General features: G+C 34.4%; 1 protein-coding gene across 3 annotated transcripts; it reads right to left on the bottom strand.

The window, feature by feature from the left end:
- Positions 1-743: 743 nt before the first annotated feature.
- mfsd8 (major facilitator superfamily domain containing 8) lies at positions 744-12,712 on the bottom strand. Of its 3 annotated transcripts, none has more exons than XM_055176627.2 (12): positions 12,632-12,712; positions 9,218-9,291; positions 8,567-8,610; positions 6,038-6,278; positions 5,830-5,943; positions 5,588-5,732; positions 5,437-5,495; positions 5,202-5,310; positions 4,961-5,095; positions 2,496-2,599; positions 1,843-2,069; positions 744-1,750 (listed from the first exon to the last, which is right to left on the bottom strand). In XM_055176627.2, the coding sequence occupies exons 1-12, from the start codon at positions 12,643-12,645 to the stop codon at positions 1,544-1,546; spliced, it is 1,473 nt and encodes a 490-aa protein (XP_055032602.1). In that variant the 5' UTR covers positions 12,646-12,712; the 3' UTR covers positions 744-1,543. The 3 variants fall into 3 exon arrangements, with proteins under 3 accessions (XP_055032602.1, XP_055032601.1, XP_055032603.1); XM_055176626.2 differs by lacking the exon at positions 12,632-12,712 and adding an exon at positions 9,896-10,198; XM_055176628.2 differs by lacking the exons at positions 8,567-8,610; positions 12,632-12,712.
- Positions 12,713-15,485: the final 2,773 nt, after the last annotated feature.

Here is a 15,485-nt window from a genome sequence, read left to right as displayed (position 1 = left end):
GAGCTGGAAAATAAGTATATTTTCAAAAAAAAAAGTGGAGTGTCCCTTTAAGCATCTTTCATCAGAAACTCAAGTCTGTGCAAATTTATTTTAAATGAGTGTTTTGAGTTTGTCACATAACAGAAAAATGTGTTATTAACCACCCAGCCAAATTTGTATGTTAAAAAAATAAGTTATCAAAAACTGGGGAAAATATGCAGCGTTTTCTGCTTTCAAATGCTGGGGGCATGTCCACTGTCAGCGCCAAATTGCGCAATTTTCAAAAATCTTCACAGATGAATACAAGTTTTATGAATTTTGAAGTGTAAATGCATTTACCAAAAATATAAAAAGCTCAATTTTGACTTCAAAATTCATAAAAGTTTTGTGAAAATGAACTACGTGTAAGTATCATAAACGTGTCATATGGTTAAACACAGAGCTTATTTTTTTGCAATACAAAAGTCTACGGGAAAAATTAACAGGCTTTTTTGCAAGGGAACCAGAAAAATACATCTTCCCTGCGGCACTCTATGGATGCTAGCGATTGTGTTAGGGGCGGGGCCGTGCTTGGTGGCTTCAGTGCATCATCGAGCCACCGCGTTATAGCCCCACCCAAATAATCCTCAAAATACGGAAAAAAAAAACTGTTTAACGGTGTAACTCCACAATTTAGTACGTCATAGTTCATAGTCCTTTTAACATGTTTAAGCAAAACATCTCTAAAAATGATACATTTTAATTTTTTTTAAATAAAGAGATACTTTGAAAAGAACCAATTTATTGTCTTTGTTTGTCAGAAAAATCCATATTGTGCTTTAACAACCACAAACAACAGTATAGTGGAAAACAGCTGGATAAAATTGCAGCTTGTAGATGCTAACCGTCAGTAATGTAACATCATTCTGAGATTACTCAACCTATTTTGTAATCTGTATAGCTATGCTTAACGTCTTGTTTACATCTTGAGCCTAGTGTTATTGAGTTAGTGAATTAAAACATCTAAACACTGTTTGATGCTCAGTGCACGTAACGTCTTTAAAATAAACTGTCATTGTTAAAAAACATTCTTCAGTGTAATAAATTATTAAAAAAGGAATATTCAAGGCAAAATCTGTAAAGCATTAAACAACTTTCGTTTTAAAATCATGATATGCCTTTAAACCCCCAAAGCAGCCAAACATCTTTAACACTGCCGTTCGCATTAATTTCTTGATTCTGTCACATTCTGAATCATTTCAACCCTGCACCGGGAAGATCAAACCTTAAAAAAAAAAAACATTATAAAACTGGACAACATACCTATGCCATTTTCTTGTAGTAGTAGTTCAATTCAGAGTGAAGCTAGTAGTTTAATACATTTCACACAGAAACCATGTATATTATAACCCCTTATGAGTTATGGTTAAACTTGCAAAGTCCCCATTTTATAAAAATGTCTATAAAAGCAATATGTACATTAGTGGCTTTTTGTATAGTGAATATCTGAAAATTTAAAACATTAACATCCTGTCAAAAAGTCAATTTCTCTGCACTGTCCTTTAGTAGTTAGCGAAGGCACCGATCAGTCCTCTATCGTCCCATGACGTACAGAGAAAGCAATGAGTCGTTTATACATGCCAGCCAGGAGAATGATGGCGGCTAGTACTATTCCACAAATAATACTGAAGGCCCATCGTGGTCCCAAGATAGTGTAGACGTGAGAAACAAACACAGGCCCAAGTGTCCGTGCACCACTTCCTGATGCTGTCAGCCAACCCATGTACACTCCCTGCATAATGCATAAAATAAATGCCATCGTATAAGTAACCATGATCATCAACACTACCTCATTTAAAATAATCAATAATGTTTATATTGTACCTGAGGTTTGGGACCCAGTATCTTTGAGTATAAAGTGTAAGACATGACGTTGCATGTCGGATAACCCACTCCGATCAGGATGTCAGACGTGATGTACTGTGCCAAATAAATAACGGGTGTAAACAAGCACCAGGTCTGTTCAGACGGACATCCGGTGGGCTCCACCGAGGCATTGGAGGCTGGGGTGACTGCCAGTCTTATTGTTGGCATAGTGTTATTCTGTATGTCTTTTTATGGAAATAATAAAGTTATAAAATAAATATATATATAATTATGGATTATATACATTTATTGGTCAAAACAAAATACACATGGCTGGTTTCAGTTAAAATATATATTAAAATTTAATGCAAAATTAAATATAGGACTTTACTATATTAGAAGAGGAACAAAGGAGATGTTATCAGCCATTTATGATAGCAATTGCAAAACCGCTATAACAACAACAATATGAATGCATGCTACAAACACACCACAAATTGCCTGCTTCTTCGATAATGATTTTAGAGAAATTGTAAATTTGAAGAATAAATATGAGAGTTCTTGCAGATAGTTTGGTGTTTAATCTCTGATACTAATTAATTGTACATTAGACTGGTATTGTGTTTTGACCCATATATACAATAATGTGTTGTAAACATGCTACAAGTTACCTGCCCACTGTATTTTAGGATACTGATTTCCCCATGGCAAAAGGAAAAAGAAACCAGCGAATATAACAATTAATCCTCCAAAAAGCAGAGGTCGATCCCCTACCCTATAAACACACAGAGAAAAAAAAGAGCAGAGATTGATCTGTGTTTTAGTAAATTAGCCTACAACAGCAACATGAGGAAGTCATGCGCTTATAAACCGCTGACACCCAAAATGCAGTGTATACAAAATCAGGTTTTCCCAAGAAGAATAAACAATAGCAAGAACAGCCAGCAGACTGAAAAGCTTTACTTTAAAGGCTAGATTAACAATAGTGTTATAATGCAGCTTGATTCATCTATTATTTATACAAAACAAATCTAGATTCAGACCACATGGCGTTGCATACAACCACCCCAAAAAATTTATTTTTTATGTATTTTTTTTAGTCAGGAAACAAAAAATGTATGACACAAGTCGAGTGGAATTATTTATTTAAAACTTGTAAGTCATTTTAAAGGGTTTGGTTGTAACAATAGGAGTGGATGGTGATTGAGGTAGTCACCATCCACTCACAAAGTAACCAGAAAACCCCAAACAAAACAAAAAATATTAGGTTTAGGTTCTGAAGAACAATGAAAGACGTTGGGTCATGAGGTTGAATAAATAATGAAGACTTTTCATTTTTGGGTGAACTATTCCTTTAAATGTCTCTGGAAGGAATACCACTTAAAGAATTACTCCACTTTCTCAAAAAATCCCAATAATTTACTCACACCCATCTCTTCTAAAATGTTGATGTCTTTCTTTGTTTAGTCGAGAAGAAATTATTTTTTTTAAGAAAAACATTCCATGATTTTTCTCAATTTAATGGACTTTAATGGACCCCAACACTTAACAGTTTCAATGCAGTTTAAAATTGCAGTTCAACGCAGCTTCAAAGGACTATAAACAATTCCAACCGAGGCACAAGGGTCCCATCCAGCAACACGACCGTCACCTTTAGCTAAATAAAAAATATGTACTTTTAAACCACAACCTCTCGTCTTGCACTAGCCGTCTGATGCGCCAGTGCGACCTCACGTAATACGTCATGATGTCGAAAGGTCAAGCATGACATTTGCAAAACTACCTCCCCAGTGTTTACAAGTGTGGAGAAAGAGGGCCATTCTGACGTTGTTGTATGTAGAATGATATTAATGAATGTCCTTGTGTTATATTTATTGTTTTAAATGGTCCGCAAATGTGTGTTTCACATATGTAACGCGTGACCTTTCCACGTCATGACACACCGCATGAGGTCGCACCGGTGCGTCGAACAGAGATGTTGTGGTTTAAAAGTACATATGTTTCATTTTTCTTGCCGAAAATGACAATCATGTGGCTAGATTAGACTCTAATGCCTCGGTTGGGATTGTTTAGAGTGCTCTGAAGTTGCACAGAAATTGCCTTTTTAAACTGCATTCAACCGCAAACTGTTGAGGTCCAATAAAGTCTAGTAAATTGAGAACAATCCTGTAATGTTTTCCTCCAAAAAATGTATTTCTTCCAAACTGAACAAAGGAAGACGTAAACATTTTGGGGGTGAGTAAATTATCTGGATTTTTTTTAGAAAGTAGAGTAATCCTCCAAGAGTTAAAATTAGGTCTAGTAGTTTAAAGGAATAGTCTACTCATTTTCAATATTAAAATATGTTATTACCTTAACTAAGAATTGTCGATACATCCCTCTATCATCTGTGTGCGTGCACGTAAGCGCTGGAGCGCGCTGCGACACTTCGATAGCATTTAGCTTAGCCCCATTCATTCAATGGTATCAAACAGAGATAAAGTTAGAAGTGACCAAACACATCAACATTTTTCCTATTTAAGACGAGTAGTTATACGAGCAAGTTTGGTGGTACAAAATAAAACGTAGCGCTTTTCTAAGTGGATTTAAAAGAGGAACTATATTGTATGGCGTAATAGCACTTATGGGAGTACTTCGACTCGGCGCAGTAACACCCTCCCTCTCCCATTATGAGAGGGAGAAGGGGAGCTGACTTTTCAGGGGAGTTGAAGTACTCCCAAAACTGCTATTACGCCATACAATATAGTTCCTCTTTTAAATCCACTTAGAAAAGCACTACGTTTTATTTTGTACCACCAAACTTGCTCGTATAACTACTCGTCTTAAATAGGAAAAACGTTGATGTGTTTGGTCACTTCTAACTTTATCTCTGTTTGATACCATTGAATGAATGGGGCTAAGCTAAATGCTATCGAAGTGTCGCAGCGCGCTCCAGCGCTTACGTGCACGCACACAGATGACAGGGATGTATCAACAATTCTTAGTTAAGGTAATAACATAGTTTAATATTGAAAATGAGTAGACTATTCCTTTAAGTTTTAACAAACATCACTACTGTATATGAGAGAGATTCAATAGAATTGAGAAATATTAACAAAGCCTGAGATTCAAATATAAATCTTAAGCTTGAATTTACCTTGCTGAAACCACCTTCACCACCAGAAAGACAATGATTGACTCAAAGCCAATGGCAGCCAATATGATGCCATTATATAAAACTGCGTCTTTTCTTGTCCATGCAAACATGTCCATTGATAGAGGTGTAGATATTCTGCAGTTAAAACATGAAACCAAATGTAAGCTTGTCTTTAATATTTTTTAAATAGGACGTTTATAAGTCACTTTGAGTTAAAGTCACAGCACTGAAGTTCACTTACGTTTCAAACACAGCAAAAATAAAGAGAATCACAAAAAACAGGATGTTAGATGTCAGAACTGCCATCTGGTCAATATCACCTTCCACCTCAGGAGCCACAGCTACTTGATCTGAAAAAAAAAAAAATTTAAATGGCACTATATATATATATATGTATATAATGCAGTTTATAAACAATGGTAGTAAAACAATGCATTGAAACCAAAAAGTAAATCCATATAAAAATAAAAGAATACCTTCTGCAGTGTAGTTAATTGAACGGATGTACTTTCCATTGTCATCCACAAAGTGCTCCCTAAAAGTTCATTTTGAAATACAGAAACCCTTAAAAAAACAATACACAGATTTGCATTTATATCTCTAGACTGCCATGGGTTAAAAGATTACCTCAGGACTAAGATAACCAGCAAAATATTTATGATCCCAAAGACGACCGCAAGCAGCGCTGGAGCAGTGTACATATTAACCTGAAGCTGAATGAGCTTCAAAGTAATCCCAGTCTCTCCAATGAAGGACAACAAAGCCTGGAGAGCTACAAATACAAACAAACAGGACATGAAAAACATTGTTTAATCCTCTAGTTTATAATTTAAAAAAAAAAATACAGTGACGGTCATCTTGTTACAAACCTGGGCCAAGAATAAAACCAAGAGCTTGGCAGGCACTCATGTTAGCCATCGCACAGGTTCTTTCCTTTAGAGACGTAGCCTCTGCCACATAAGACCTCACGACTGCTACATTACCTACAGACAAGACATTAACATTGTGACTGATATGTGACTGTTTTTATATTGCATAATAATATTTGGCTAATTGTTGTTTTATTTAAAAGTATACCTGCTCCGAAGCCCACAAAGGCGCGAGCCAAAAGCATGTGAATTTTGTTGTGCGATGTGGGAAGGTGCACATAGGCGTAGTAGATGTTAGCGGAAACATTGATTAATATAGAGCAGACCAGAGGCTCTCGTCGAGGCCTGTGATTGGACCATAATCCAAAGAGTGGCGAGGCCACCATCTGACCCAAACTATATGCAGCAACCACCCATCCCAGAAAACTGGCATCTGCACTGTCATCAATCTAAAAAGACAAAAAGGACATGAATGATTGACTTACAAACTGTTATAGATGGAGAAGTCCTACAGCCTGTACCAGAGATACAGTGGTATTTGGCAGTGCACATCTCGGGTACTACGTGAGAAGCTCAGATGCAAAAGCCGCTAAACCCCACCTCTGCCAAGAATGAGATAATGATATGATGAGATAATGATATTAACCAAATGCTCTCGGCATATGTTGTGTGTCCATCAAATACCTTCGCTTTAAAGAAGGCATTTCACAAGACTTTTTTAAGATGTCGAATAAATCTTTGATGTCCCCAAAGTACGTATGTGAAGTTTTAGCTCAAAATACCATATAGATAATTTATTATAAGATGTTAAAATTGCCACTTTGTAGGTATGAGCAAAAAATTTTCATTTTTGGGTGTGTCCTTTAAAATGCAAATGAGTTGATCTCTGCACTAAATGGCAGTGCCGCGGTTGGATAGTGCAGATCAAGGGGAGGTATTATCGCCTTCTGACATCACAAGGGGAACCAGATTTCAATGACCTATTTTTTACCTGCTTGCAGAGAACGGTTTACCAAAACTAAGTTACTGGGTTGTTCTATTTTTTTTTTACATTTTCTAGGTTGTTAAAAGCACTGGTGAACCAATTATAGCACTTAAACATGAAAAAAGTCAGATTTTCATGATATGTCCCCTTTATATCCGATTAATCCTGTCTTCAGGCCATTCAGAAATACCACTTTGTTGGCAGAATTCACTAAACGCCACATCGATTTTTTAACAAAGCCTACATGCTAACTAGTGATGCACCGATGTATCGGCCGCCGATATTTATCGGCCGATTTTTGATAAATTTGAAACCATCTGCATATCGGCAATAGCACAAGAAAGACCGATAGCTAACGACGAAGGTTTAGCAATGACGCTGGTAGTGATGATTCTCTCAGACCAATCAGTGATCTACAGTGTTTTCACATCAGGTTTTAGTATCAGCTCAGCTGGCTTGGAACCCCGACCGAGGTGGTACTAAAAAAAGTATAGAGTACTAAGTACTGTACCCAGTGGAAAAGCCCTCAAAAGTAAGCTGACCCGACCTAACCCATGGGGTACTATGCAATGGAAAAGCGCTAAATGTCAAAAGAAGTGAATTTTTTTTTTTAAATAGAGGCTTTTACCAAAAAAGTTTGATTGTACTTAGGGGGTTTTGCAGTGAAAGACAGTAAAATTGGTTAAATACCAATGAAATGACTAAAGTGACATTTGTGAAATAAGACATTTCAATTACTGAAAAACCTTTTCATTGTCATTAAAGTAAAATTACTGAACATAAGAACCGGATAAAAAATACTCACAAGAAAACATGACAGACGCACTAAGAGGTTTTTGCATCTGAACTCCTCATAAGTATTCAGTAGTGGAGTTTACACTTGTATGGGTGATTCTCACGAAACCATTGAAACACCACGGCACTAATGATTTTAGCTTTAAAATGTGTAATATAGTAACATTAAAAAGCATCAGAATTAACACAATACTGTGTTCTACCTTGCACAATGTGTGATTTCAACATAAGAATTTATAATTGATTTTGAGTGACCAATCACATGGACCAGTTACTTCAAGATGGCTACCAGGTAAGATCATTTTTTTACAGTTAATTTGAAATATTGTCTTGTCAGAATGCTTACACGACATTTGGATTATCATTACCGCAATAGATGCTTATTAAATGTTAATTTAATTAATAGAAGCATAATACTTTGATTTTAAATGCATGTGCAGAATCTCCAAATTATGTTCTTTCAGGTTTGTCATGTCATTTTGAACATATGTCAGTGTTGATGTTTTCTGACTGTTGCGGTAATGAGATTTTTTAGGACTAATTTTTTAAATTATGTTACAAAAAGTGTTAAATGATAAGTACAAGTTTTTTAATTAATGTTCCCATTTACTCCAGACTTTGTTTTTCAATGTCTGGTGGGAAAAAAGTAAATTTAAGCAATTTTTACATTTTCATGCTTGACATTTTTAAAACCAAGTTTTCGTGAGAATCACCCGTATAGATTATTTCAGATGACGTTTATCTACAGTAAAGGGTAATTATTAAAATATTAGTTCCAGTTGAGATGTTATTTTGGCACACTTTCTTAGAAAACAAAATGTTTTTTACAGATATGACTACTTCTCTTTTTCACTTCCAGTTTTGTGCAAATCATAGCTCAGGTAATCATAATAAGTTAGTACAGAAAAAATAAGCAGAAGTCACACTTTTAGGTGAGAAGAGCAAAATCCTACTTACTTTCTTAAGATAAGGCCATATGGAAGTGATGACAATCGTAAAACCTAAGACAGAACAATGCAATCACATGCATTTATTTTGTGGCATGCAAACATTTAAAATGTTAATCTACTAAATAACTTAAATATACTGTAAACATCCTGACTAATTACTACACTGTAAAAAGTAAAAGTTGTATCAACTTAAGCTTTTTCAACTTAAATTTTCTCACTTCAAGTACAAATTTTAAGTATTTTATTTTTTATTCACTTCAATTGGCAACACCTAAAATATTGAAACATTTTCAACTTACATTTTTTATTTTTTTTTACATGCAATTTAGGCGTTACTAATTTAAGTAATTTTTTAAAGTTGATACAACTTTTATTTTTTACAGACTAGTTACCCTATACATTTACTACTGACGTTAGATGGCATTAAATGTTGAGTTCAGTTGCAATGTACAGTTTAGCTCAGTGTTCAAACATTTCAGAAGCAACTTGTAAGTTATATAAACTGTACAGCTCTATGATAAATGGGTGCTGTCCCATCCTCTCATGTCTCTCAAGTCTATTTAACACAGTGGCAAAACACATATTTATAAATACAAATAGTGCAAAGCAAAAGCAGAAATACGGGTTTTTTGAGTGCAAGATAATGTTTCCTACTTACCGACACTGCTAAGAAACATGGTAAAGTACATCACCCTGATGGACCTCCACCGGCTTCTGTCTGCCTTTTCATGCCTGAAAAAGAGAAAAAGAAAACACTTTTTAAATACATAGGGTACACACTGACATAAAGTAGAGGCCAAAAGTGATGTCTGAAGGGTATATCAGTATAATATTTGCTTTTATGTCCAATCAGAATAAATGAAATAAAATGGACAAAATCATTTTGATGACAGAAGTCGTTTTTTAAGTCATTAAGGTTTGCAAAGGTGGCAAAATGTGAGCTTCAGTTTACACTTCAAGCACAACTACACAACATGCATATATTTTTTAAATATATACATTTAAATATTTTTTAAAGGTGCTAGTACTGAAAATGACCTCTTGTAGGCCCTTGTATGGTCCATTTATTTATGATGCATTACACATGCGGGTGTATAATTAGAGGTACAAACAGAAAATCTCATGCAAAATATTACAACAACAGACCAAAGATGGCGTGTGTTAAATTTACACTGCTTTTACTAATGGCTTTGAACATTCACATTGACTTGACTATTTTAAAGTTAACTTTATGTTATAACAAAAATAATACCATTGACATGACAAGCAGGCAATGTTAGCTCGACACAACCAGTCACGCATAGTTCAGTCAGGCAACTTGCTATTAATAACTTACCCTGCAGTATCATCTCTGAGGAGAGGAGTATTTTCAGCTGAGTCCAACAGTGACATTATTATGTAACGTTAAGCTGTTCGCGAATACTCGATTAATGCTCGTTTTACATTGACATGTCAAGTTTACGCTTTCAAATAGCTGGGATTGCAAAATAAAAACCTTAAAACCCGATTCAGGGTTTTATATAACGTTCCCATGTTATGTGTTATGATGTCTATAGTGTTAAGTGAAACTGTCTCACGCACAGTCTGAAGTCCAACTGCGTTGTTGATTCAGCGTAACTGAATCAACTTGCGTCCTGAACCACGTGAGCAGATTGAAACAAACACCAATGAGAAATGATTAAAACTGAACTTCAAAATAAAAGTCATGATATGATGATAAAAGGGTATAACGAGGGTACGTGGTGGTTTTATTCTTTGTATGCAAAATACGTTTTTTTGTTTAATGTTTTTTTTTTTTGAGAAATGAAATTTTCAATCAATGCATTAATAGGCTAATAAAACAAAAAAATGAAATAAAACTTGATTAAAATGAAGAGCATAACCACGATAAAATCTATTCAGTTAAATTAAAACGTTAGAGTATGGCAAAAATATAATTTTGATATCTTTGTAACAACAACATAACAAAGTATGTATATCAAGTCTAATTTGTTGCATGTACTGGGGTGTCCCTGCTCCTCCTCTCTATTCATTAATAAGCCCTTTGGCCTGAAAAAAAGGTTGAAGACGTCTAAGGGATAATTAAATTTTTTTAAACTTCTCAAGTGATTTGTATGCCATATATTTGTTTATTCAAATTTTCTACTGTATTCAAATTAAGAAAAACACAAACCTATGACCAGGTGAACCTAATAGAGAAAGACAAACAAGACAAAGTCTGAATATCAAACAAAAGACTGTAAGACTGGGAAATGTTAACTCTGTGTTTAACTTCATCCATATTTTCTTTAAGCAAACATGTTTTTTTACCAATATAGTCAAGTCAAACCAAATTTATTTATATAGTGCTTTTTACAAAAGAGTGTTTTTAATAGAATGCTTTAAATGGGGGAAGTGATTAAATAAAATAGGCTATATTACAGTAGAATATTTGGTATTATTGCAAATTTCATTGTCCTCATAAATATATTATAATATTATAAAGCGTTATACACAGCTGGTGGCCAAAATTATTAAAACACCTGACAGATCTGAAAATATTGACTTTTTTTTGCCTTCAAAACATGATTTCCTTCCACAATGATGGCTGCGCACAACAAATATCAGATAAAGTCATACTGTTTAAATATTTTTCCTCAGAACTTGATCAGTTGTATGCATACCTTCTGCAACTCAAGCCAAAGCCTTTCCTTTGAATGTACAAGTTTATTTTCCAACTTTATTGTCCCAGATTTACATTATGCTCTATAAACCATAGAATAAGATTTACATTCAAAGGAAAGCCTTTGGCTTGAGTTCCAGAAGGCATGGGATAACATTAGGCTACTGATGAAGCGTTGAAGAATTATATTTTATATAATTGTATAAAAAACATTACGACTCAGTCATTATTACGGAAAAAAAATCATGTTTTGGAAGCAAAAAAGGTCAATATTTTCAGATCTGTAAGGTGTTGTAATAATGTTTTCACTATCGGAGAATGCCGTTGTGGCAAGCCCCCAGAATTTAATGATTTTTGACATGACAATTTAATGTGTAAAACCGATTAACTCAAAAATTTGCAAATCAGATCAACAGATTGGTTAAAAAGTGACACCTTGTGGTAACAAAATAACAATGATTGCCAACTGTCACAAAACTGTTTTACTTTTTCCATGACCATGCCATGGTCATTTAATGTAAATATAAAATTATTGTAAATCTATAAAATACATATTTCCAGAATATTATATATTTTTAAAGAAAATCATCAATGTGTTACTTAAATGCAACACTTATAAAATTGAAAGATGTGAAAGATTTAAAGATCATGTAAGTTAATAAGGGAGATGATACGATCAGCTAAGATAAAGCCAAGTGGCACAAAAATGCACATTCAGGTGAACCTACTGATCAAAGACAAGTCTTTAAGAAGCCTATGGTTTAACAACTTTTCATAAAAAAGGCCAACCCCACCCACTGCGTTTTTTGCCAGAAACTTGAGGAACTTGATCCATGTAACGTAAGCGTTAAGCACCCCACCCATGATACTAGCTGATATCTTTTCCCAAAGAAAAGTTAAATAAAAGCGGAGGAATACCACCAGGAAATCATTTAAAGCATCTCAAATACTTATAAAGTCATCAGGTCATAGAGGTAAAAGACAGCAAGTGATAGCCTATTATCAAAACAGGTTAGTAATAAAATGCAACATACTGCCGTAGGCTACTGGCACGTTCCTTTCTGTTACTGGGCAAAGTGGATATAATAAAATAAACTTCAAAAACAAGACAAATCAACATAATATATCCATTGTCTCTGAACTGGATCAGTGACCGGGTGTCTGTAGCAAAACCACAGCGAGACAGTTACAGGAAGGTACAGTAGCCTCCAAGATTTGTTTAAAAGACGTTTAGCTAATGTTTTTAACATAATACAAATTAGAATAGCACCGTTATTAAAAACATATGAATGCAACGAAACACTAGTTTCAATAAAAAAAAAAACAAGAACAAGATTTCAAAGAGTTTATGTAGGCTTACATCCAAACCGCGCACCCTGAAAAGTTATGTAAAATGTTGTCACAACAAACCTTTTCACGAACATCAATACAGTTTCTTTCCAATCCGTGCGCTGTTGGAGACCATCAGATTATATTTGAGTTTACAATGATCCGAGCATCACCGTGTGGCAAAATAACAAAATTACAATGAGTGACATCGCCCTAATAGTTTGAAAAAAAGGGAAAACCTCAAACTAGCTATACAAGATAGTAGTAGGCTACATTAACCGACCTATTTAATTGATTAGATTAACAAACTCATTAAACTGTTTGCTTTAATAATATCAAATTCTTGATGAAGGCTCATTGAGATTTAATTTAATTGTAGAAATAAACTATGTTTTTCGAGAAAATGGTTTGCTATTTATCTGAGTTGTTACTAATTATTTAAATGTCAGATAATTGTCTACTGACACCTTTCAAACTGTAAATGACTGATTAAAGGAAGCACAAAGTAGTTTTTTTCCTGAGTAGATGTTTTAAAGTCCATATAGGGTCACTTTTTAATTCCTATTCTCAGAGTTTCTGCTTCTCCATCCTCAATCTAAAAATAGGATAAAGGCACACTGACTGTAATTTCCCAAGGAGCCACTTGCTGGCACTGCTGTGATGTAAGTTCAACTTCAAGGCCGCTTACTACTTGGCTTGTGTATGTTATGTAGAGTCATTATCTGGAACTGTGATGACTGTGATATAATGTCAACATCCAGTGGGCGTAATTTCCGTAGTTTCCAAAAATCAAAACTAAGAACTAGGAATAACAACCACACACCTAAAATGTATGATTAATGAAACATTCACATATTGACACTTCAACCCCCCTTCCATTCAATGGTCAAACCAAATCTACACCCTTTTAATCATAATTTTAAAGGAATACTTTACCCCAAAAATAAAAAATGTACCCATGTTTTACTCACCCTCATGTCATCCTTTGAGTATATGACTTTCTTTTTTTTAGCCAAACACAGTCTGAGTTATACTAAAAAGCTGTTTTTTTGGTCAGGAAACATTTATATTTCAAACTTTAAACCACGGCAGTACACATGTTCACAAGAAAATTAAGGTAAGGTGGAAATATTAGCTCTGACCCAAATGTTACAAAAACCCATGCTTTACCTCAGAAGACATTTAAGTGTGGATTCGTTTATTATGCTTTTTGGAGCTTTAAAGAGCCACACAGATCCAAAATTGAAAATGACCTGTATTGCAATGTGTCATGTCCATCAGGCTTGTGCACAATTCAGAATTTCAGAATTGACCTCCATTCAATTCATGAATTGGAATTTGAATTGAATTGACTCCGCCCTAAAGGAAGTTGAATTTGAATTGGAATTGGAATGTCAGGAAGTGGAATTAAATTCATGGCAATTCAAAGAAATTCCACAGTCACACAACAGAAAGAATCTCACATACATTCAGTGTTAGGAAAGTTACTTTGGAAAATTGTTCGGCAACCATTTTAAATTCTTGGTTAAAGTAAAGCATTCTGGGAAATTAAGTCATGTTCCATCGTGTTCCAAAAAATTAAAATTACAAAAAAATCAAACTTAATTATTTGTTATGTGACTAGAGTTTTTAACATCAATTGCTGGGGGGGAACATTTCCTGTTAATGTAATCTGTACAGTAGTTCAAACTAATATAATTTATAGAATATGTAATGCTATCATATCTGACATATACTGTAAAGCTTCATTTTTAACACTTCACTTACTGTATAATATGTATATGAATTTCTTTGAATTTCTATTGAATTGCAATTCTGCTTCCTTTAATTCAAATTCGAATTGTAATTCTAGATCCTGTTTTTGACATCAATTCAAATTCAATTCAAATTCAAGAATTGAATTGGAATTTAGGAGTCATTCTCAATTCAATTCTGAATTGTGCACAAGCCTGATGTCCATCAATGTAAACAATGTGCAAAGTAGTTGAACCAAAAAGTGCACGATTAATAAAGTTATTGGCTTCTAAGGGAGTCGACTCTGAAACGCTGAAACGGGTTGTCATATGGATTGAATCTCCTACCTGACTTTATCCACGTAATACCGACCTGCCCACAGATAGTTAGTGTGTAAACATCATATCACAAAGATGAAGATATATGAAGAATCTGTGGTTAAAATTACTTTTCACAGAGGGATTTACTAGACGTTTGGCTGTGAAGAATCTGTAGTCAAAATTACTTTTTCGCGGAGGGATTTACTAGACGTTTGGCTGTGAAGAATTAGTGGTTAAAATTACATTTTCACGGATGGATTTACTAGACGTTTGGCTGTGAAGAATCTGTAGTTAAAATTACTTTTTCACGGAGGGATATACTAGACGTATGGCTGTAAAGAATCAGTGGTTAAAATTACTTTTTCACGGAGGGATTTACTAGACGTTTGGCAATGAAAGATGGTTCAGTACCCACTTTATTTGGAACAACATGCATCGACCAATCAGAGCAGAGTAGGCTACTGAAAGGTGGGGTTTAGGAGTCGTTGAATGGCTTCACACAAATCGTTTTGGGATCTCTAAGAAATAGGGTAATTTTAAATTACTATTTTGAGAAAATAACAGTGTTTTTTGACCTTGCACGCATTTAAACCTGTTGTCCGGGAGTTATAAACGGTGATAGGACCCTTAAAATTGGCATCTTACTGGCTCTTTAAAAATGAGGCGCTATCCAATAAACTTAAAAAGAGCCAGAATATTATTTAATAAACTCTAATTTAATCATTATTATGTAAAATATAGTAAAATATGTGCTAATTTTGGGTGAACTAAGCTTATTGGTTGATGATCTATGCAGTTAAATGTTTCCTTTGTCTTTAGTGATATTTTCCAAACCATTCTTGTTTAATAGCTGTTTTATTTTTGGGCATGCAAAGCTTTTA

The sequence above is a fragment of the Misgurnus anguillicaudatus genome, chromosome 4, assembly GCF_027580225.2.
Source record: "Misgurnus anguillicaudatus chromosome 4, ASM2758022v2, whole genome shotgun sequence".
NCBI lineage: Eukaryota > Metazoa > Chordata > Actinopteri > Cypriniformes > Cobitidae > Misgurnus > Misgurnus anguillicaudatus.
The sequence above is the reverse complement of the archived record's forward strand: the minus strand, read 5'-3'. Positions and strand labels throughout refer to the sequence as shown.

What these genes read in the sequence shown, in the direction of transcription:
- mfsd8 (XM_055176626.2), bottom strand. Translation starts at nt 9,951, where the DNA reads ATGTCACTGTTGGACTCAGCTGAAAATACTCCTCTCCTCAGAGATGAT. An exon ending in ATTTTTGCTGTGTTTGAAAC is followed by an intron (nt 5,096 to 5,201) that starts GTAAGTGAACTT and finishes TTTTAACTGCAG; the next exon opens with AATATCTACACCTCTATCAA. An exon ending in TACTGGGTCCCAAACCTCAG is followed by an intron (nt 1,751 to 1,842) that starts GTACAATATAAA and finishes TGCATTATGCAG; the next exon opens with GGAGTGTACATGGGTTGGCT.